The sequence below is a fragment of the Procambarus clarkii genome, chromosome 41 (assembly GCF_040958095.1).
Source record: "Procambarus clarkii isolate CNS0578487 chromosome 41, FALCON_Pclarkii_2.0, whole genome shotgun sequence".
NCBI lineage: Eukaryota > Metazoa > Arthropoda > Malacostraca > Decapoda > Cambaridae > Procambarus > Procambarus clarkii.
This window is the reverse complement of record NC_091190.1, coordinates 16,770,913-16,796,093: the sequence shown is the minus strand read 5'-3', so window position 1 is coordinate 16,796,093 and position 25,181 is coordinate 16,770,913. Positions and strand designations below refer to the sequence as shown.

The window sequence follows — 25,181 nt, the reverse complement described above, 5'->3', positions numbered from 1 at the left end:
TTCGCCGCTACCGGCGAAAAACCGCGCGATTTTCGCCGCTACTGGCCAAAAACCAAGCGATTTTCGCAGCTGGCGGGGAAAAATCGCGATTTTCGCCGCTACCGGCCAAAAACCGCGCGATTTTCGCCGCTACCGGCCAAAAACCGCGCGATTTTCGCCGCTACAGGCCAAAAACTACGCGATTTTCGCAGCTGGCGGGGAAAAATCGCGATTTTCGCCGCTACCGGCCAAAAATAGCGCGATTTTCGCCGCTACCGGCCAAAAACCGCGCGATTTTCACCGCTACCGACCAAAAACCAAGCGATTTTCGCAGCTGGCGGGGAAAAATCGCGATTTTCGCCGCTACCGGCCAAAAATAGCGCGATTTTCGCCGCTACCGGCCAAAAACCGCGCGATTTTCGCCGCTACTGGCCAAAAACCAAGCGATTTTCGCAGCTGGCGGGGAAAAATCGCGATTTTCGCCGCTACCGGCCAAAAATAGCGCGATTTTCGCGCTACCGGCCAAAAACAGCTCAATTTTCGCCGCTACCGGCCAAAAACCATGCGATTTTCGCAGCTGGCGGGAAAAAATCGCGATTTTCGCCGCTACCGGCCAAAAATAGCGCGATTTTCGCCGCTACTGGCCAAAAACCGCGCGATTTTCGCCGCTACTGGCCAAAAACCAAGCGATTTTCGCAGCTGGCGGGAAAAAATCGCGATTTTCGCCGCTACCGGCCAAAAATAGCGCGATTTTCGCCGCTACCGGCCAAAAATAGCGCGATTTTCGCCGCTACCGGCCAAAAACAGCTCGATTTTCGCCGCTACCGGCCAAAAACCATGCGATTTTCGCAGCTGGCGGGAAAAAATCGCGATTTTCGCCGCTACCGGCCAAAAATAGCGCGATTTTCGCCGCTACCGGCCAAAAACCGCGCGATTTTCGCCGCTACCGACCAAAAACCATGCGATTTTCGCAGCTGGCGGGAAAAAATCGCGATTTTCGCCGCTACCGGCCAAAAATAGCGCGATTTTCGCCGCTACCGGCCAAAAACCAAGCGATTTTCGCTGCTACTGGCCAAAAACCAAGCGATTTTCGCAGCTGGCGGGGAAAAATCGCGATTTTCGCCGCTACCGGCCAAAAATAGCGCGATTTTCGCGCTACCGGCCAAAAACAGCTCAATTTTCGCCGCTACCGGCCAAAAACCATGCGATTTTCGCAGCTGGCTGGAAATAATCGCGATTTTCGCCGCTACCGGCCAAAAATAGCGCGATTTTCGCCGCTACTGGCCAAAAACCGCGCGATTTTCGCCGCTACTGGCCAAAAACCAAGCGATTTTCGCAGCTGGCGGGAAAAAATCGTGATTTTCGCCGCTACCGGCCAAAAATAGCGCGATTTTCGCCGCTACCGGCCAAAAATAGCGCGATTTTCGCCGCTACCGGCCAAAAACAGCTCGATTTTCGCCGCTACCGGCCAAAAACCATGCGATTTTCGCAGCTGGCGGGAAAAAATCGCGATTTTCGCCGCTACCGGCCAAAAATAGCGCGATTTTCGCCGCTACCGGCCAAAAACCGCGCGATTTTCGCCGCTACCGACCAAAAACCATGCGATTTTCGCAGCTGGCGGGCAAAAATCGCGATTTTCGCCGCTACCGGCCAAAAATAGCGCGATTTTCGCCGCTACCGGCCAAAAACCAAGCGATTTTCGCTGCTACTGGCCAAAAACCAAGCGATTTTCGCAGCTGGCGGGGAAAAATCGCGATTTTCGCCGCTACCGGCCAAAAACCGCGCGATTTTCGCCGCTACCGGCCAAAAACCGCGCGATTTTCGCCGCTACTGGCCAAAAACTAAGCGATTTTCGCAGCTGGCGGGGAAAAATCGCGATTTTCGCCGCTACCGGCCAAAAATAGCGCGATTTTCGCCGCTACCGGCCAAAAACCGCGCGATTTTCGCCGCTACCGACCAAAAACCATGCGATTTTCGCAGCTGGCGGGCAAAAATCGCGATTTTCGCCGCTACCGGCCAAAAATAGCGCAATTTTCCCCGCTACCGGCCAAAAACCAAGCGATTTTCGCTGCTACTGGCCAAAAACCAAGCGATTTTTGCAGCTGGCGGGGAAAAATCGCGATTTTCGCCGCTACCGGCCAAAAATAGCGCGATTTTCGCGCTACCGGCAAAAAACAGCTCAATTTTCGCCGCTACCGGCCAAAAACCATGCGATTTTCGCAGCTGGCGGGAAAAAATCGCGATTTTCGCCGCTACCGGCCAAAAATAGCGCGATTTTCGCCGCTACTGGCCAAAAACCGCGCGATTTTCGCCGCTACCGACCAAAAACCATGCGATTTTCGCAGCTGGCGGGGAAAAATCGCGATTTTCGCCGCTACCGGCCAAAAATAGCGCGATTTTCGCGCTACCGGCCAAAAACAGCTCAATTTTCGCCGCTACCGGCCAAAAACCATGCGATTTTCGCAGCTGGCTGGAAAAAATCGCGATTTTCGCCGCTACCGGCCAAAAATAGCGCGATTTTCGCCGCTACTGGCCAAAAACCGCGCGATTTTCGCCGCTACTGGCCAAAAACCAAGCGATTTTCGCAGCTGGCGGGAAAAAATCGCGATTTTCGCCGCTACCGGCCAAAAATAGCGCGATTTTCGCCGCTACCGGCCAAAAATAGCGCGATTTTCGCCGCTACCGGCCAAAAACAGCTCGATTTTCGCCGCTACCGGCCAAAAACCATGCGATTTTCGCAGCTGGCGGGAAAAAATCGCGATTTTCGCCGCTACCGGCCAAAAATAGCGCGATTTTCGCCGCTACCGGCCAAAAACCGCGCGATTTTCGCCGCTACCGACCAAAAACCATGCGATTTTCGCAGCTGGCGGGCAAAAATCGCGATTTTCGCCGCTACCGGCCAAAAATAGCGCGATTTTCGCCGCTACCGGCCAAAAACCAAGCGATTTTCGCTGCTACTGGCCAAAAACCAAGCGATTTTCGCAGCTGGCGGGGAAAAATCGCGATTTTCGCCGCTACCGGCCAAAAACCGCGCGATTTTCGCCGCTACCGGCCAAAAACCGCGCGATTTTCGCCGCTACTGGCCAAAAACTAAGCGATTTTCGCAGCTGGCGGGGAAAAATCGCGATTTTCGCCGCTACCGGCCAAAAACCGCGCGATTTTCGCCGCTACTGGCCAAAAACTAAGCGATTTTCGCAGCTGGCGAGGAAAAATCGCGATTTTCGCTCCTACTGGCCAAAAACCAAGCGATTTTCGCAGCTGGCGGGGAAAAATCGCGATTTTCGCCGCTACCGGCCAAAAATAGCGCGATTCTCGCCGCTACCGGCCAAAAACCGCGCGATTTTCGCCGCTACCGACCAAAAACCATGCGATTTTCGCAGCTGGCGGGCAAAAATCGCGATTTTCCCCGCTACCGGCCAAAAATAGCGCAATTTTCGCGCTACCGGCCAAAAACCAAGCGATTTTCGCTGCTACTGGCCAAAAACCAAGCGATTTTTGCAGCTGGCGGGGAAAAATCGCGATTTTCGCCGCTACCGGCCAAAAATAGCGCGATTTTCGCCGCTACCGGCCAAAAATAGCGCGATTTTCGCCGCTACCGGCCAAAAACAGCTCAATTTTCGCCGCTACCGGCCAAAAACCATGCGATTTTCGCAGCTGGCTGGAAAAAATCGCGATTTTCGCCGCTACCGGCCAATAATAGCGCGATTTTCGCCGCTAACGGCCAAAAACCATGCGATTTTCGCAGCTGGCGGGAAAAAATAGCGATTTTCGCCGCTACCGGCCAAAAATAGCGCGATTTTCGCCGCTACTGGCCAAAAACCGCGCGATTTTCGCCGCTACTGGCCAAAAACCAAGCGATTTTCGCAGCTGGCTGGGAAAAATCGCGATTTTCGCCGCTACCGGCAAAAAATAGCGCGATTTTCGCCGCTACCGGCCAAAAACCGCGCGATTTTCGCTGCTACCGAAAGGGATTTGTAGATCAGTGTTTAAAAGGGAATTCGGAATTAATAATAACACAGCTGATGCCATCTGTCGGCAGATAAGAACACTATCAACTGGCTGGTCAACAGTGGCCATAAGATACAGCTTACGCCATCTGTTGAGATCAAATTACACCTATAACAAATTACCCTGCAAAATACAACTAACGCCATCTAGTTTTTTTCCAACGCACTATAAATAGCCAAACAGCAACCCATAAGGTGGGTTGTTGTGCTCGGGTAGGAGGTTCCAAGCTCCGCTTTTTTTTGCTTATATTCTTTGTTGACATTCACACAACAGCCAATCATAGGAAGGGATCAGCTAAAGGCTCCATCCACTTAATAAATAATCTTTATTCAGCACACCATCCTTGCTTATGACATTCTGCTTCAACTTTAATCTACCTAAAAAGTGAAATGTTAAGTATTTAAAAGTATTAATATAGTGATAATTGAATACTGCAGGATGTAACGGGTGTTACAGAAACATGGGCTGGCTACCTAGCTTGTGACGTTATAATTGGGGGTTGCCTAGACACAAATATATTTATTTATTTATTTGTATTTATTTATTTATATAATATCGATGATACGATGCCCACCCTCTTATTAGACTAAAATTTTCAGTTAAATGGAAATTTCTATCAGGTACAAAATATAGAAGTTATTTTGCCAAAGGACGCATTTTTTAGTTTGTATTTTATTCATAAAACGAGTGTTGCCATTCCCCGCAACAGGAAGGTATTTCCTGTGCTGGGTGAGCTGGACGCACACCGATCTAACTTATGACTTTCTGTTTCATCTCTTGTATATTTAAAATATGAGTTTTTCGACTGCTATGATAATTAAAAATATGAGATATTATAACAATTGTTACACGAAATGGCTAAATTCTCCCATTGAGCTCATAGTGGATTTGTAATAGAGTTTTATGGGAGAGGTTATGTGTTGTGGTTGTTGTCTGGTATGTTGTACTATTTTTCTAAATATCTCCTGATTTGGGAGACTTCTCTATTTGTAAAGTAGTAAAGTAAAGTCAATTTTATTCAGGAAAGTACATACATAGTTGTTTTACAAACATAATGTTGGATTTATAGAGCTAGTACATATAATACCTAAAGCCACTAGTACGCATAGCGTTTTGGGCCTAGTATCTTATTTTTTTTCGGGGGGTATATATAACGTTTATATTAAAATAAAAGCGTTTCGGGCATGATAAACTTAAATGACAAGCTTAATACTAATTGAGCATAATGAGTAGAATGAAAACAAGAAATGAAATCTAACATAACTAGCCAGAAAACGTTAAAGATTATTTAAAAATACATGGTTGGAAGTTAAATCAACTCCATAGAACAATATTTTTGTTATAGATACTAATCGTTATTTGTTGGTATGCGTTCGCTACTTAAACTATCATGTACTGTATTTATGTAAAATCTCCCTGTTTCTTCGGACATGGAACATGGAACCTTACACGCTCTCTGATTTACTGTTTAATAGAGATTCACAAATAAGGTTATGATTGTATACGTTATCAAAAAGGCAGTGACAAAGTCAATTTTGCATTTTAATCACAGAGATTAGATCTTAGTGAGATAGGAAAGATATTCATATTTTAAAGAAGGATTTTTGAACCATCGCTTTCCCTATCGATAGAAACTAACTTTTTTTTTTGTTATTATTAACAAGCTTAGGTATACACAGTAATGTGCTGCTACCCTATTCTATATGAAAGATTGCACAGTGTATATCAAAAACTAGCTATAAGTTCATTAAATATTCCCATCTCACAGGATGGTTAGTTATACATGGAATCAGGGAATAAAATACCAGTCTCAATAAAAAAAAATCAACTGTGACTAACAAGAACACCACTTACGGGCTATTCATGCCCGTGCTACCTTTTGGGTGGCTTAATCCTCATCAATCAATCACAAGAAACAAGGGATACATCTCCCGTCACGCAGGGTCCAGTCGCACCTCCACAGATCTCCAGTATCATCTATTGATACTGTTAATGGTTCAAGAGGACTACCACTTACGGGCCTACCTCAAGGTAACAATCAGGTGAGAACATAAAATATAAGGCTGATCTATTAGCTTCCGTTAGCAAAATCCGGGTACAGCGTAAGAATATCTTCCAATATTCCTAAGTGTATGAAGTAATTACAGAGTTCAAAGTACCTTATACCATTTGGTCTGAAGTCACTTATAACAGGGCAATCACAGATATAGTGTTGGTGAGTATGTCCCAGCTCTTGTTCACATACTTTACAATTGGAATATTCACCATTGGGGGCTATTCATTACCTGCAGCCACCTGCGATACATATCGATATCCTAGCCTAATTGTGGCAATTACAATGTCACACTGTCATTGTGACACTAGTGGAAGTTTTATGCTGTCCGTTCAATGGTCACTGCTTGATCGCAAGCGGGGATGTTTCTGGCGGGGGGAGAAAGAAACAATTGCGCAGCGCGTCCCGCGGCGTTGCGCGGGCAGTTTGGGGCCGTATAAATACGGGCGCACAATGGGGCTCTGCCCTCACTCCGCCTGCCCTCGCCGCTGCCCTCGCAAAACCCCACCCTCCCCCCCCTTTGCAAGCGGCTGCTTTTGTACACCCGTCATGCTTTGCACAGTTGTCCCGATTGTCTCCCCACTGCATGTGGGAAGGGGGGTGCAGCGCCGGTCCCCAAGTGTCCCGCTGTCCGCAGCTAATACTTTGCCCAGTCTAGGTGCTAGTAAGCCCTACTTGTAGTCACCCCCTTCTCCTTATTCATTAGGTCTTTCCGGCCTCTTGGTCGGGTACATTATGTGTTATGTGGTCTCTCACTTATTAGTTACTCTTTGTGTCCTGCCTGTTATATCCTAGTGTTATATAATTACTACACATTTGCATTCGGCCTTAATTCTAGTACCAGTTAACCTTTAGGTTTCTGCAGAATTAGTTTCCATGTCACTATAGGCTAAGGTCTCATACTACGGGTGTACCTTTTAAGTTAAATCTAGTCCTCGGACTTGGAATTGTTACTGTTAATTCTTACTTTATATATTTACTTTATATATTTTAATATAAACGTTATATATACCCCCCGAAAAAAAATAAGATACTAGGCCCAAAACGCTATGCGTACTAGTGGCTTTAGGTATTATATGTACTAGCTCTATAAATCCAACATTATGTTTGTAAAACAACTATGTATGTACTTTCCTGAATAAAATTGACTTTACTTTACTACTTTACAAATAGAGAAGTCTCCCAAATCAGGAGATATTTAGAAAAATAGTACAACATACCAGACAACAACTACAACACATAACCTCTCCCATAAAACTCTATTACAAATCCACTATGAGCTCAATGGGAGAATTTAGCCATTTCGTGTAACAATTGTTATAATATCTCATATTTTTAATTATCGCAGTCGAAAAACTCATATTTTAAATATACAAGAGATGAAACAGAAAGTCATAAGTTAGATCGGTGTGCGTCCAGCTCACCCAGCACAGGAAATACCTTCCTGTTGCGGGGAATGGCAACACTCGTTTTATGAATAAAATACAAACTAAAAAATGCGTCCTTTGGCAAAATAACTTCTATATTTTGTACCTGATAGAAATTTCCATTTAACTGAAAATTTTAGTCTAATAAGAGGGTGGGCATCGTATCATCGATATTATATAAATAAATAAATACAAATAAATAAATAAATATATTTGTGTCTAGGCAACCCCCAATTATAACGTCACAAGCTAGGTAGCCAGCCCATGTTTCTGTAACACCCGTTACATCCTGCAGTATTCAATTATCACTATATTAATACTTTTAAATACTTAACATTTCACTTTTTAGGTAGATTAAAGTTGAAGCAGAATGTCATAAGCAAGGATGGTGTGCTGAATAAAGATTATTTATTAAGTGGATGGAGCCTTTAGCTGATCCCTTCCTATGATTGGCTGTTGTGTGAATGTCAACAAAGAATATAAGCAAAAAAAAAGCGGAGCTTGGAACCCCCTACCCGAGCACAACAACCCACCTTATGGGTTGCTGTTTGGCTATTTATAGTGCGTTGGAAAAAAACTAGATGGCGTTAGTTGTATTTTGCAGGGTAATTTGTTATAGGTGTAATTTGATCTCAACAGATGGCGTAAGCTGTATCTTATGGCCACTGTTGACCAGCCAGTTGATAGTGTTCTTATCTGCCGACAGATGGCATCAGCTGTGTTATTATTAATTCCGAATTCCCTTTTAAACACTGATCTACAAATCCCTTGGCTTATGATAAGGTTTTATACCATTTATGATAAGTATTAGATAACTAAGTTCTGCAATTACTTTTATTTATCAACTGTTCAGGATATCATCATATAATGTCTGGTTAGGACGTACTGCTCTCGATTGATGAAGATTAAGCCACCCAAGAGGTGGCACGGGCATGAATAGCCCGTAAATACTGCTCTCGTAATATTATTCAGGGAGTGGGGGGGGCGAACTATCAAGTGAAAGCGCCAAGCCATTACGACTCTATAGCACTCGGAAAGGGTCAGGATACGGATTTGGGATGTAACGGGAGAAAGGAATGGTGCCCAACCTCTTGGGCGGTCGGGGATTGAACGCGGACCTGTAGTAAACAACAGGTTGGAAACTAAGGAAATAAAGCTGCCGAAAAAACATTAAAGTCCACTTCAAGTTCAAGTATGTTTATTGAGACAATAAAAAAATACATATCAAAGGGATAGAGTAGCTTAGGCTATTTCTACTCCCCCCCCCCCCTCCGGAAATATATATTTGTCTGCATCTCAGTTAAATGCATTAATTAAAAAATGGCAACAGTTGCCAAAATCACATAATACGAAATGTAAACCCAGGTAAGGGCGGTTTATATCAAGGTACAAGCCTTGATATAAAGTATGATGTTATTACAGAGTGTATTGGTGTATTGCTGTGCCCAAGAGAAAATTCACACCACCATGGGAGGATTGTAATGTAGATGCACGCCGATTGTATACCCTTATTTTGTACCGGCAATATATCTTGGATAAGTCGCTCCACGATATTGTTGCTTGGACCATCGACTTCCTTTGATATTACATATTTACATCATATTTTGTTATGAAATGATATTTTTTCAGAGTAAAATTATGTTTTTTCATTTTCTGCATCCAGCATCCACATTATAGTGAGTAAATATACCATATTACTTCATTGCTTACGTAATGCTAGGAAGGTTTGAGTAGCTTTGGGTCTTTAGTGGACAGAATCTCCAATAGATGGGGCGAGTCGAGTCGCCCCATCTCTCTCGACCGGGCGGGATTCGAAACTTAAATTAAAATTGCTATATCATTGGTCTCCAACATGATATATTTCCTTTGATGCACTCACAATAACGATTATAGCTCTGTCTTTCTGGAGGCATGTAATATTTTAGGCTTTATTAGCGTATCTTTGTTAATTACACAACATATTGGCAAGTGCATAGGCGTCTGCACTCCATGACCGAAAAGCTACTGAACGCCACTATAAAAACATATATATCTTCACTTGAGCTTTAAATATGTCTAATGTAATGTATTTAAAATAAAGCTTATATTTCTATCTTTCTTAAGACGTGTAAAACATTTGTGTTTATTAACACTTTCGCGCTTAGGATTATCCATGAGTCGTCACCGTTTTTTATGCGTCACCGCATAACAGACGACGCCTGTAGTCCATCGAAAAAATATTTGTATAAAATCCATTTAATATCCGATCAACTTGGGAATAGTATACAAATGTTTGCCATGAAATTTACGTTTTCTCTAATAGCCGAACAGCTTATAAAAGAAAACGGTGTGGCAGTGAATCATCGTGGTAAAACAATTGTATTATTGACACGACGAGTGTAATCGACGTAGTTTTTATATATGTTGCCGGTCGAACGCATCCTTATGTGACCTTTAATACTTATGTTCTTATAGAACATTCTATTGCGAGCACATTGGTACAAAAATGAAATACATACACCGACAAATAATGTCAGGACAGTGAATTGAATATACACTTTTCAAAGCGAGTTTCGCCGATATGCTGCCGCGGGTAACACTTCGGCCACTTCCCAAATTGTTTTGGGTGGGCTACGACATTAAATCTATATTTATATGCATATGTCCGTGTAGAGAATTTTATTGCGATTCCAATGATACCACAATTAGCGATGTAGGACAACTGTAGGCTTCGCAACCATTAAGAGAGTGGAAACATTTTGTTGCTGTTTGGCACTCTTGGCGAGTGATCTGAATAGTTTTTTATTTGGTGTTGACAGTCCTTATGCTTGGGCGGCATTTTATAGGTATGCTCTTATAGACAATTTCATTGCAAACACAGTGATACCAAATTTAAATACGAGCGCCTTCAATTATTGTCAGGACAGTAAAAAGAGTGTACACTTTTTCGGTCTTACCGCGTAGGGGCGCGAAGTGCCGAAAGCATCTGGGGTATTGTTTTTTTTTTTGAGAGCCGAGAGGGCGAAAGTGTTAACGAATTTACGTAAAATAAATGGTCACTGCTTGATCGCAAGCGGGGATGTTTCTGGCGGGGGAGAAAGAAACAATTGCGCAGCGCGTCCCGCGGCGTTGCGCGGGCAGTTTGGGGCCGTATAAATACGGGCGCACAAGTTACACCTTCATATATTTTGCGCACAGCGCAAAATATATGAAGGTGTAACTCAAGGATTTGTGTTTTTCAAATGCAAAGTTCAGAGTAAATGAAGTTGTAATAAAGTCTACGTAGAGCAACCCCGCCTGTGAGGTTTTTAAGTGTTGCAACTTTCACAATCTCCAACACCTTCGATAGCTCAGTTGGTAGAGCGGTGGACTGTAGTTGGCACTTGAGACAGACATCCATAGGTCACTGGTTCGAATCCGGTTCGAAGGATAAGTGTTTTTGACACGTGACACGTTCAGCTTGTCGGTCTTGCGATGGCCTCGCTTGTTGCAGGTCGACGTTCGGTTCCTGTATCAGCCACATTAGAGTTAATGTGGCAACTACTTAAATTATCTCCAAATTCTTATGTGTTTCATTGATGAGCCAGTGTCAAAACACCCAGCCACGTACTTAGCCCGGACAAACTAGATCATGGCCTCTCACTGGACGTAGTCACTAATGCTGCCCGCCTTGGACCGTCGCTCGCGACCTGCTGGCCTTTCACACCGATCATCTCCACCTGCTCATCCGACACTACCTGGATGTACCTGGATGGGGGTTCTGGGAGTTCTTCTGCTCCCCAAGCCCGGCCCGGGGCCAGGCTTGACTTGTGAGAGCGTGGTCCAACATGCTGTTGCTTGGAGCGTCCACATATCCACTACAGCCAGGTTGGTCCGGCTCTGCTTGAAAAAAAAACTATCTCGTTTTTTCTTCATATACTATACATCCTGCTGCACCACTGTCATCGCCAATTCACCCGACAGCCTGACCTGCTCCATCATGTGGGACCAATAGACTCAGGAACCTATACAGCAGCTGATTGACAGTTTAACGGCGGGACCAAAGAGTCGAAGCTCAACCCCCGTAAGCACAATTAGGTGAGAGCAGCCTAGCTGTCGTACCGACTCTTCGTCTCCGCCAGAGCAATGCAGAGCCAACAATAGCTCTCTCGTGCCCTGGCCAGTACGACTATAGCTGCCGTCGTGCCTCGCCCCGTCCTCGACGCCGCTGCACTACCCAACACTCTCTTAGCTTACATCACTTCCTACAGCACGCTGGTGACCCAGCCAGTCCACAGGCTGCCTGCGTTTTAATGGACACCGAATCTACATGCTCCACCCAGCCTGTTCTCGCCAACGTTCCCAAAGTCAAGAAACTGTCGTACTAAAATGCCTTAACCAAACCTGCCAGAGGATCCGCGAGGCACCGGTGGAGTGGTGAAGGGAAACTTCAGTGTAAATAGTTTGGGTGAGGGAATGTTCTGTGATCAGGCGTCAGTGTGACTTAACGCGTTGTCCTTTGCTTCAAAGCAACAATAATTGTACAGTCGCCAGGGAGTCTGGCCAGTCACCGCACACAATATGTTTCTCCTGCTGACAACCGCTGGCCCGGAAGTCTGATGACCGTGTCACGTACGAGTCAAAATACTTATCCTTCGAACCGGATTCGAACCAGTGACCTATGGATGTCTGTCTCAAGTACCAACTACAGTCCACCGCTCTACCAACTGAGCTATCGAAGGTGTTACAGATAAGGGATAAGGAGAGTTCCATTATCTTATTTAGTCAAATATTTTACCATATAATATGGTGACCTTTGGTAATTTACGTTATATATTTATCATTTTCCGTTCCCGGATACATTACTGATTACGAAGCAAAACATCTCGAATAGTTCTCAAGAATTTGTGCTCCTAAATGCAGACGAGTTCAGAGTAAGCGAACAATTGTAATAAAGGCCACCACGGAGAGCAGCCCCGCCTGCGAGGTTCTTAAGTGTAGCAACTTTCACTTCCTTCAAGACCTTCGATAGCTCAGTTGGTAGAGCGGTGGACTGTAGTTGGTACTTAAGACAGACATCCATAGGTCACTGGTTCGAATCCGGTTCGAAGGATAACTTTTTGTCTTGTTATTTTTAGCTTACTTTGACAATGAGTGAACGGATTTTGCCCTGTGAGTGTATGGTAGAACTATGGAGTTAGCCAGAGCTTATGTTCTTAAAGTGAGAGTTGAACATTGAACTCATTATGAATAGTCTATGGATCATCTAGTAATTCAGGTCACTGGAAGATAGAAGGCAAAGGGGAAACATGATTACCGCATTCGAAATACAGTACTCAGAGAAATAATATGAGGCCAGACAGAGCACAGACTATTTAGCATGGGTAGTACACGAACAAAGAGATACAGATGGAAACCATTTAGTATATCCAAATGAGGCACAAGAAAAACAATTGTCAGGATAGTAAAAAAGTGGAATGCATTAAGAAGTGAAGTGGAGATTTACAGCTTTAAATGTAGATTTGACAGCCCTATGCACCAGTTGATTACAATAAAGGTTGAGAGGTGGGTCCCAAGAGTCGTAGCTCATCCTTAGCGGGGAGAGGGGGAAAAGTGACAGGCCTCTTCTGTAATTCTACACGGCAGTAAACCTTCCCTTGCGACCGTCTAGAGGGGGAAGCAATATGTATGTCTCCCAAACCGACCCCTAGCTGAGAGCAGAGACGTACCAGACCAGTAAGAAGGGAAGGGGAATGGGGGAGAGAAGGGAAGAGGGATGGGGGAGAGAAGGGAAAGGAACGGCGAGGGAGAGAGAGGGGAAAACTGGAGGAGAGGAAGAGAAAGAGAGGGCCTTACATGGCTGTTACATGAGTGGACTGTCTAATGTTTTTTTCGGCAGCTTTATTCCCTTAGTTTCGAACTGTTTTCTTTAGATTGTATGTTGTAGCACCATTTATAATTTTGGGATGAATTCTCTAAACTTGTATACTTTATTTACGTACTATTATGTTCGGGTGCGTGTGCCCCAACTTGCGTAGAATAGTTATACAAGTATAGGTATTAAGGTCACTTAACATGTAGCACTGCACATGCACATGCACACGACAGGCCTGCAACTCGCAGTTGCAAATTCTAACAACTGCAATAAATTCCAGCAGCTTCAGTTGCAAATTGCTGTCAACCTCAGTTGCAAATTTCCATGCAATTTGCAGTTGTAAATATTTTATTTAAATTAATAAAAGTTATATCGCCTATGTATGTTTGGTCACCATCTCGCATAAAAACAGTGCTAAAGTCTTTCCGGCTAATTATTGTCTTTTGGTAAATACTTATTAAAAACTTGGATACAGAGCAGTGTACGTGCAGCTACATATTCCATATGAAGAATTACGAAGAATAGATCATGCTAGCTATTAGTTTATATACCATCGTAGTATGTTGGCTTCCTACTTGACTCACAATCGGGGATCCCGAGTTCGATCTCAGGCTGCGTGGTTTCAATCACCTAACAGTAAATATGTACCAGCAAGTTAGGGAACTTTTGTAAGGTTCTAATGCAAGCTTCCTGTCCACGCCAAACAATTAATACATGATCCAGCATGTATATACATGTTCACTGTGATTAAATCTCCTACATGAATGGAAATGGGAAATACAAGGGACTCCATGCATGGCAAACACAACTAAAGGTGGCGAGAAGCCAGAAAGTATGGTTCTCCTTTCTCTCCTCATCTTGGGCCAGATGAACTTCATTAGAACCTCTTAAACTACCCTATGGATCACCGAAGTGCTCAAGTCCTCTGCCACGTCAAGCCATGAAGGCATACCCGGAGTGGGTTCAGGGAGTTCTACTCCCTTGAGATTGCTTTGTCTAGAAGGCTTTTCCTTGGGGGTAGCCAACACGTCCACATATCCATTATAACCCAGCTGGTCTAGCATTTCCTGCAGGAATTTATCCAACTTTTTTTTTCAACAGATCTATTTTAGTTCTGGCATATTTCATATATTTATTGGGAGAAGATTGAAGAGCAGTGGACCTCTGACATAGGAAGATATATTATATATTTACATATGACAATATTCAATGATTAAAAAAACATTTACAGTATAGTCATCTATAACAAAAACAGGTAAACAGTTGTTCAAGTGTAGCAAATGTGTTGTATTTGTGTTCCAGAAGGCTGTGGAAGCTAGAAAATGTTTGAGGATGTTCTTGAAGCTGAGAATGGGCAGCAATAGGAATTTCTTCAAGCATGCTGTTAGAGAGAGCATGAACATAAGAATGGAAGAAAGGACACTGCAAGTTTCTTGGCAGTGATGCAAATGGGTTAGGGAAACTAAATATAGATAAGGCTGTATCCAGGATTTATGTTCTGGGATAACAAAGGGGGTCCATCCTTAATTATAGCATTTTAACTGGTAGAAACTTAAAGGATAGCTAATAAATGTTTCCATTAATACAGAAGTTGAATATAAAAAACCTGGAAAATTGAGAAGGTATATATTCATGTGGCAGCTCCTATTTATATCCACCAAAACTCATTCTTGTTTAACCTATGTTTGAAACAATACATCGATCCTACATCTTGTGTCCATGAAACAGAATGAGGTTATTTCTTCTCTTAAATGGTGAGGAGCGAGGTCAGGGAGAAATTGTTTCTACATTTGTTACTGGCACCTCAGGTTACATATTAGCATGTTGTAAAAGATCTGCAGTTTGAGTATACTGTAGAAGGCTATTTTCTCAACTGTTTTATTAAGGGTTTAGTGGAATAGAGAAATGCCATCACAACACACTCGGATAGTTGTCAATTACCTGAACGGGAGTGTTAAGGCATTATGAATGAATGGGCCATAGCTTGTGTTGGTAATCAGACCTTGTGGCATTGGTATTTTTTATAGCATTGGTGACAAGAGCATTGCAAAACTATTTACAAGAGGGAGTCTGAGTACTGTACAAGTTATCAAAAGAAGGCACCATGCCGGGATGACTATTTAGCACCATCTGTGTTGCAGAACATTGAAAAGGTCTTATCACTCGGGAAGCCAACATGAAAGAACAAAATAATGACGAAAGAACACACAGGAACTGAATTCATAGAATTTTATCGAGGGACATACTACTCAAAGGAACATTAGGGAAGAAAGACTATAGTTTAAAAAACTAAAGCTAAACTTGAAATGCTACATTGCACTTTATACAGAATTTTTAATGTTCAAGTTCCTAAACATCATTTAGGATGCTACTACACAAGGCTACCCAAGATTCAGAGGCCAGAATTTATCAGGCATTAACACATTTACTTAATAAAACCTGTAAGTCTTTTCTTGATCATGGCGGCTGTCTACATTAATTAAAGTTTAAGTGTTTCAAAACTTTGCAATCCTAGGTAATTATGGACAACCTTGTAGTAACTATATCAGAATGCTGTAGCAGCTACTTCCACATATGCAGGAATAACAGGTGTTACATGTCTGCACACTTCCAGGATCAAGCAGTTTCCCCATCAACCAATAAACAAGCAGCGGTGATCCACACCAGTCAAGTAAACAGTGATATTAGGCTGCCTGACAACAGTATCGAGATGATCCTTACCAACAAAGCAGCCAGCAGAAACATCACCTCTTACCAGCTTTGGTTCCCATCGTCTCGCCAAAATGGACTCCACAGTCACCAACTGTGACCAGATTCTGCTGCTTTCTGCACTTTACAGCCTTGCCCTGTCATGATGCTGTCGTACCATACAACCACACCCACTGTAACCATTATAACACATATATATTGTATCCATATTGTATGTTTACTGTTCCCTTTCTCAGGGTACCTAAACAGAGTTCAGACATTCAGTCTGTAGTCAAATCATCTAGAGCACAACCTTCAGTACTTCAAAGCTTATAAATTGTTTAAATAAATGAAATCTAAGCCAAGATGTAAAAGTTTCACACACACAAATGCTTGATGAAACCCAGACCTGGTTATTACCTATTACCAATTTCTTTGGCTAAAACCACTTGCAATTGCCAAGAAAACAAAACCTGAAGTTATCACAAATTTTATATTTCCATATTTTTACATTTTACTACTATGGCAAATGAAAAATAGACCTATAATACAAAGGAATTTTTTTTTAGTGATCTTTTAATAAATATTATAAACACTGCAGTACTTTAGCAACAAAACAAGATTCAGTATTAAAATCACATTTTATGTTCAAATGATCATTGGATTTGAATCAACACAGTATACAATGCATAACAGGAATTAAATTAGAATTAAGAAATGAGTTGAACATGTCCATATATTAAAACTATCCTGATAAATGACATGTTTAATTTGGCTTCATATCTGGCAAGAAATAATCCTTTGCTAAACATATTCTATCATAATTCTGTGTTCCACACAAATTTTTAATTTAGAATCCCAGGTTACAGGTTATGAATAATATCCCAGACAACCCATAACTAGGGCAATAGTCATCAGTTTTGTTATATGTTAGGGTGTTAGGGACAAGTAGCCAATAAGATGTTTTCCCAACCAAAGATTCATCTCTAAACTATGAAGATCATGGTGTTTGATGAAGTACTGTTGCCAACACTAGTTAATAAGGTGATTCTCCTTGACCTGGTTAATAAAGCTGGACTTCCAAAGGCCTAACAAGCATGTGGACCTTGCCAATTAATACACCTGCATTCATTCTTGTGTATGCATTAAGAAAGTATTTTGATGCAATCAAACCCACATCCCTAGATTTCCTTGGTGCACTCACTATTGACTGGATCATGACCAGCTTAAAACTATTTCAACCATAAGTACTACTTGACTTACTTTTAAGCTCATGATGGTTAAAATCAGAAGTGTGGGTGCTTAGGGAGTCTAAGGATGCAGGTTCAACCCCATTGTACGACCTCAACATTTTCTTGTAGATGCATCACGTTCTTGTGATATTGTATATGCATTGCTTCACGAGTATATACCTCTTGCTAACCAGTTCTGAACAGCACTAACTCAATAGTTGTATGCAGCAAATTGACTTACTTGGCAAGCACTCTGCCTCCATAGCCTTCCCAGAAAGACGATTAGTTACCCAATCACTTTACCTTGTTGTAAAAGCATCAAACAATACAATTATAATAATTCTAATAAAATTAATATAAGACTAACATTTATTCTGATTTACTTTCACTGGTGAATGTGTTCGAGACCAGCAGTTTCCCTATTTATTAAAGCTGCTACAGAATTCCTTACACCCTTTTCTTTACACAACCCTACCTCAATAACCCAAGTACACATTTACCGCTAGACTTAACAGAATGACAGGTAATAGAAGAAACTTACATGGGAAGATAATGATGGTGATAGGCAAGGACATATACATATATATATATATATATATATATATATATATATATATATATGTACATATACATATTTCTTCAATAAGCTTTGGCATTTAGGTTAAATTGTGATGCACTAGCATCCTGAAGTAACTCGCACCTCCATATACTGTACAGCTTCAGATAACTTGTTCATACTGGACATGAGAAGATGCAATGGGACGACACCCAATAATGTAGAAAAAAATACAAAAAAAAACTTTCCAAATATACCACAACAGGCTCCTTGTGACTGACGATACAAACCCAGCCACATTATACCGACCTACTACAATGCATCCACTCAATAATACAGGTCTTGTATACATTTTAGCTATTCAGTCTTTCCTGGCAACATCAAAATCAAGTAAATAACCTGCCAAAAATGAAGGTTAAAAGAACAAAACTTGGCTGCATTTGATAAGCTCCGTATCACTCGATGCTAATTTAAAAACAAAGTTCTTTTCCTAATAATCAGCCCAATCAATAACAAAATTTCCAGCCCTGTATAATGTTGCAATATGTACTAACATTTTGACACTACACGTTCATAATTAATCTCCATTCATAATTCATTAATATGATGAGGAACCTTGCGAATGAAGTCTTGAAGATAAGACAGTAACTCTAAGCTTTAGAATGAAAATTTTAGACAAGCCTGTATTTTTATCCAAATCATTCTTAAAATTGGTGAAAAAAAGTAATACAAAATTATGATATTCATTTCTTGTTGTACAACATGAAGGAAAAAAAAAATGCAAAAGATGCCATGCCATAGCGGGAGAATATACGCTGCCACTGTCAGAAATAATCACAGAAATACTCCTGAGTAGCAAATTTTAACATGTCAACTACAATTAAATCTTGTTTGCAATATACATAAATCTTTCTCACTGATGTTGCATGTACAGAGCTCAAAAATAGAGCCCTCACGAGTGGTAAGCTTCTTAAGATACATACAAGAGTGTCACAAGCATCATAGGCCAAGAATAACAGCAAGGAAGCAAGTGTTTATAAAATTAACAAATAAATAAGAAAATATGATACAGGACACAACGCTCACCCCACCCCACCCCCTCCCCTCCCCCCCCCATTTCAAGGGTTGCCACGCACGCTCCCAGTGGCTGCTAGACCCTCCCTGCACAGCCTGCATGATATAATACCAGTGGTAGCTGGCTCACAAATGCTATGCTAGGTTTACATACACACCAGAACTTTACCACTACTGATAAACGGACGCTAATCTCCTGTGGATGTGACAAGCTCCGAGGCACACTGCTTTATTAAAGGTCACATTATACTAAGCAGAAATTTGCTTTAGAAGTCTCTGAAATGTTTTTATACAACGTTTTAGCTGCTAATTAGTTGTAAACTTTCAGGATAGTACCCTTAAAATTTTAAGGTAAGAATAAAATAGCATTTTATCATATACAGGAATGAAAAGCTACCCATTTTATACCCCGAATATAAGGGCCAAGACCAGGACAAATCTGGCACATAACAACCAGACAGGCATCCAACTGCCTCATGCCTTGGATGCCACTTCCTGGGCTGCTGTTTGGCCACTACAGTGCACCTCACATAAACTGGGGCACCAACACATCATTTCTTAGCACAGTTAATAATAGTGGTACTAGACCAGAGTCAACATTCAGACGAGTTGTTTGTCTCGGTAGAATTATTTGCTGTTGGCTTCTTTGATCGTGTCAACCGGTCTAATTCTGCAGCAGCATCTGATCGCATAGCAGCTTTATCTGAAAATAAACAATGAAATAAAGTGAAATAAGGGACTTTAAATGATGCACAATGAAATCACAAGAAAATACGTATGAAAAAATATTGAGGCCATACAATAAGACTGAACTCACATTCCAGAACATACAAGTGATTTGTGTGACCCAGAGTAGTTCAAGGATGTGGGTATCATCCCATCATACAGCTTCAATATTTTACCACAATTATTTTTATGTAAGTATGTAATATGTATCCAATAAAATTACTAATAATTTATTGGTAAATCTAAATTGGCACGAGGAATAGAGCTAAACACAGCCATAACAGAAGCCCATGCATTACCTGGTAAGTTTTCTATTCCTATTTTATAACGCAAGTCCATAGGGGATTTACCCCGAAAGAGCTATGCATTAGAATACAGTATACAATGTAAACAACTAACCCCCCCCCCACACACACACATGAAATGAAATGAATGTGACATTTTGCTTCATCCTGGACCCTTATGAAGTCCAGGATGGACCAAAACATCGCCACTTACTTTACATGTGTGGGATGGGTCATTTGTTTCAGCCATGTTATTGTGATTTATTCTCTGCAATATGTAATTCGACCTTTTATGGTATTTTTCAATAAATGTTGACTCTTCCCATTTACTGTCTTTCAGCTACATATAATGGGCTGCAACAAATTTTCAACTGTAAAACTTAATTAAAATTTTAAATTTTCACTTTATTCTGCCTCCTAGTTCCTACCTAGTCTGTTTTTCTTTGCATATATTATGTGAATAAATTACAGAAGCCAATTACAAAAAAAAAAAAAAATCTAAACATTTTAAAATGGCAAGCTGTTAGTAATTGAGAATCTCTTGCCTAGTTAATTCATTTTATTTTTCCAACAAATACATAATACAGTCACCGATAATGAAAAGTTAAAATACTAAGATGACCCGAAGCGCATGGAGGAGCTGCAATGTGTACCACTGTTGAATCAAAACACATTTTCAGTTAACCTTATAGAACAAGTTAAAAGAAATTATATACTATGGAAATGTAAGCATCACATTCATTTAAAATATATAGCCAATTCCTGAAAACTTGGTTTAGAATATCCGCTCAGTGTAGCTAGCCGTTTTGGAAAAAAAAGGGTTAAGCTCAACACCTCAAAACTGACTTTCTAAATTTTTTAAAAGTTTGGTAAAAAATCCAAACTACCAATACCGAATTATGAGTAATAAATGAACATACAGTTCAGTGATAGAAAATCCTCCCTCTTCCAAGTTCATTTTAACCCGATATTTGCAAGGGCATAAAACAGACTTATCAGGATAAATGCACAGTTCCATCCAATAAAGTAATTCGCACTGACAAGCAGTGACAGGTCTCGTCTAATTTGAGCGTTACCACATTTACGTACCTACATGTACTTCACCATGCCATCTGACCATAAAAAACCTGAGCTTTCGTTAAATCTCACGAAACTTTGGTCAGCTGCTCATAAACAGAACTTGCATCTCTACCCATCTTTGGAGACATAAATACAGCATATATCAAGGTGTACAACTGTGTACTTACTTTACCAGTAAACTCAGACTATCAGGTATTAACGAGATTCATGCAACATATAACACCAAACCCGAAATAATACTGTTACAGTTCTCAGTAACATAATGCAAGAATTTTAGCAACATGCATCACAGGTCAAGGTAAAAAGTTAATAGTGGAATAGGTAATGCTATTAACTAAGAACAGAAAAAGTATAGAGGGAACAAACATGAATGGCAAATGGCAATTAGAACTTAGGTTACTGTCAAGCACAGACAATGCCACGAATCACACAGTGTTACTTGTGTGCTAAATCAACTTTAATTTATTAACAGAAATGACCAGAGTTGCAAGGCTCCTAAAGTGGGTAGCCAAACATGCCAACTACAGACATTTACAATATATCTTTACTTTTCTACTGGTTTTATTTTAATGCTAATGTCTTCACTGAAACAAAAAATAGAAAACAATAGGAAGTCTTAGCCTAATGACCATAAAAAAAATAGCTAATATTCTATCAGTAACCAGGATCTGCCCCATTAGCTCTTCATTAAGGACACTTAATTTCATCCTTTAATAATATACTCTTTGTTTCTCAAAATTAGAACAGAGGCCACATAAATCTGCCTACTACCAGTCTGATTGGTGTCCAATATCTGTGAAGTATTTACAAGTGAACCCATTTGTGGGCTTGTATACATTAGACCAATTGAGATCACGTTTTATTTTCCCATTTATTTGTTTTGGGGTGAAACCAGATGGAATTTTAACAGGCTAGTGGGGAAATTGGCTATAAAAGGGGAAGCTAGCCTAAAGAAAAGCAGAAACTAAAATTTTCCCCATAATCAAGATTTAAATTTAGGAATAGACTGGTAACCTCATGTGATAACCACACCAGACTCGTAATCTTGTGTGATAACACCACCAGACTGGTAATCTCATGTGATAACACCACCAGACTGGTAACCTCATGTGATAATACCACCAGACTGGTAACCTCATGTGATAATACCACCAGACTACTGGCCACATACAAACCCCACACCAGACTGGTACTGTAGCCTCGTATGACAACTAATCTCCTGCCATACCATTATGCCAATATTCCCCAATATCAGCAAGCTCAAGAAAAGGGAAGGCGCTCAAGGTGCACAAATGAGTAATGCACTGTGTGCAAGAACTTGAAAGGGGATTTAAGAATGAACTAAATGTGTATCTATCAATGTTGAATAAACTATTTCCCACCTTTAAAGTAGGGTGGCCCATGCAGGATCCTCTCCCAACACTTCTGTGACATGCAAATGCAGGTAAAATTAACGCAGAGTCAAACATCACAAAATAAGTAAGGGATGGAGAATTGAGTTTCAGAATACGCAAGTACTGACACACTCACTGGATCAATACACATGAGAAATGTTGTTAGATGTGATGGCAATGTGTATATTAGTCCGAGGCACGTAATGAGGGAGAGAGTGGGGATTAACCTTCCTGTCACTTGGGATGCATCGACAAATTACATAGACTATTAAAATCAAAATTAAAGTAAAATTTAAACAGTAAATATAATAATATCATTGGACATCAATAAATTACTGAACTGTAGTAAATTAAAACAATATACTATATAATAATAATAGTATCTTCCTATGATGGGTATATCCAGTTATTGAGGGAATAATTACTCGCATCAAGGCCTTACCACAGTATATCTCGTGACCGCATCACAATACTGTACCTCAACACAGTACGTTGTAACATCACGGTACCTCACCACAGTAAATCGTGACTACATCACAGTACCTCACCACAGTACGTCGTGACCACATCACAGTATGTCATGACCAAAGTATGGTACATCACCACAGTACGTCGTTATCGTGAGATGATTTCGGGGCTTAGCGTCCCCACGGCCCGGTCCTCGACCAGGTCTCCTTTTTGTTACACCCCCCTCAGGAAGCAGTCTGTGGCAGCTGTCCAACTCCCAGGTACCTATTTACTGCTAGGTAACAGGGCCAACAGGGTGGAAGAAACATTTTGCCCATTTGTCTCCGCCTCCACCGGGGATGGAACCCGGAACCTCAGGACTACGAATCCGAAGCGCTGTCCACCCATCTGTTAGCCAGCTGTTGTGACCCCATCACGGAACCTCACCACGGTACGTTGTGACCACAGTATGGTACCTCACCACAGTACATCGTGACCACATTACGGTGCCTCACCACAGAATGTCATGACCATCACAGTACCTCACCTCGATACATTGTGATCACATCACTGTACCTCATCACAAATCCAAAATTTTAGGAGATAATTTTCATCAGCCCGAAACCCTCTGAACAACACTGAATACCAAGATATTTCATGTAAACACATTGCTGCATAAATTAAATAGTATAGTTGTTCTCAAATATGCTAACAATAGATTACACAGTACAAAAACAATATGGGACATTAAAAATACAAATCTACGCATGATACAATTAGTTCCAAATATTTGTGACTAATATTCAACCAATGTCTTCTACATCAATGGTGAATGTTAATCCCTATTTCTTACAGTACAGTGAACTACATTTTTAACTGGAAAGTGGCAGGAGAGTTTAGTAAAAATTAGATTGGTATTTTACCGAACGGAAATAAGTAGCCCTTGGGACGTCTGAAAAATTATCCATTTTTTTTTTGCCAATACCGTATATCCTACTCTTTAATATGTACAACTCAAATGTGGCAGGGTTGTTCCTGGATAACTTGCATGCAAATAAGTAATTACATATATATACGTAATTATGCAGATACACAATTATCACTAGAAGGTGCTAAATCTGGAAGACTATTTAGCTCTGTGACACATGACCAAATTCCCACATACCATTCAAGATGCTAATAGCAGAACACAAAGACAAGTGACATTGAGGCATCAGATCCATCACAGATTTTGTCGAGGAACAAATGACAAAGGGCTATTGGTAAAGCAAGATCCTTGGCAGATAGCACTAACTTAATAAACTATATAGTGAAAACAATAAATATAAATTCTATAGAGTACTATAATAGAGCAATAGCAATACAACATTAAATGACCAATGCCATGTATACACCAAATTTTAAACCATTTATCCTGGGTGGAGAGAGATGTACACAGTATTGCACATACTATATACACCATGTAAAACAAGAAAAAGTACAAAATGTAAATTCTGAAAACTAAAAAAGCTTGTTTGATCTATAAGCCTGATACAAGTTCTTGCAATAAAAGCCCTGGCTAAAAAAGAGGACATAATTTAGAGAGGCAGCCAAATGTATGCATAAAAGGAGTAGTGTTGCATACCCTCATGTACGGAGACCCCAGTATGGCAAGAATGCAACAAAAAATACAAAATTAGAGAAGTAGAAATTAACAATCTGAAATGTACGTGTTGCCTTAGGAAAACCATAAGCATTATAGAGATCCTTCAGTAACTCTCAAGCATTAGGGATGGCTACTGAGTGTGCTCATGTTGAACAAATGGGCGAATCATTGTGTCTGTTCCTCCTGCCTTAACCCTTAAACGACTCCAAGCACTATCTGTGATTACCTCCTGTACTCGATTCATCCCAAAATTTTATTACATTAGTTTTGTGAACTATTTGTTATCTGGCGCACCATGACGTAGAACTTTTAATTAGCCGAGCTGGTTAATTGTTATGAATGACTTAAATTTTAAGTTTCCCAGTATGAGTGACTGGCCAGGAGAAAGTAGTAAAAGTGAGGAGGAAAGGTAGGCCAAAAACACAGGCAAACAGGATGATTGTGAAAGGAAGCTGATCAGATGGAAACGTTTATGGAGAAAATGTTTTTATATATATACAAATCAAATGGAGCACTGTATGTTTAGTCTTATGAAGCAATGGGGTGGTGCTTGCTCAATGGGGGGACTTTCATAACCCTAATTATAAGCTTCCTGTCCTTAACAATAGGAAATATGCATTTTAGATTCCTCCCACCTCCCTGGTAAGAGCTATGAAAGGGGCAGAATGACAATAGAGAAGATTTAAAATGGCTGTACATCAATATCTGCTAACACGGACAGTTACAAACATTTGACATTAATTTACCAATAAACA

General features: G+C 41.0%; 1 protein-coding gene and 3 non-coding genes across 11 annotated transcripts in view; 2 read left to right on the top strand and 2 right to left on the bottom strand.

The window, feature by feature from the left end:
• Positions 1-10,785: 10,785 nt before the first annotated feature.
• TRNAY-GUA (transfer RNA tyrosine (anticodon GUA)) lies at positions 10,786-10,876 on the top strand. The gene is given in 2 exon segments: positions 10,786-10,822; positions 10,841-10,876. It is a non-coding gene; the product is annotated as a tRNA-Tyr (tRNA).
• A 1,200-nt stretch (positions 10,877-12,076) lies between these two features.
• TRNAY-GUA (transfer RNA tyrosine (anticodon GUA)) lies at positions 12,077-12,167 on the bottom strand. The gene is given in 2 exon segments: positions 12,077-12,112; positions 12,131-12,167. It is a non-coding gene; the product is annotated as a tRNA-Tyr (tRNA).
• A 280-nt stretch (positions 12,168-12,447) lies between these two features.
• Positions 12,448-12,538, top strand: TRNAY-GUA (transfer RNA tyrosine (anticodon GUA)). The gene is given in 2 exon segments: positions 12,448-12,484; positions 12,503-12,538. It is a non-coding gene; the product is annotated as a tRNA-Tyr (tRNA).
• A 3,924-nt stretch (positions 12,539-16,462) lies between these two features.
• The window catches only part of Dlic (dynein light intermediate chain), a 32,696-nt gene continuing 23,977 nt past the window's right edge, over positions 16,463-25,181 (bottom strand). For 6 of the 8 annotated variants that reach the window (XR_011231111.1, XR_011231112.1, XR_006773204.2 and 3 more), the window contains one exon: positions 16,463-19,553. Coding sequence is in view for 4 of the 8 variants with exons in the window: in XM_069339401.1 (XP_069195502.1) it covers positions 19,444-19,553 (110 nt within the window). In the remaining 4 variants the exon portion in view is untranslated. Of the gene's footprint in view, positions 19,554-22,322; positions 22,366-25,181 lie in introns of all 8 variants that reach the window. The other 2 variants (XM_069339403.1, XM_045746956.2) reach the window with 1 other exon arrangement.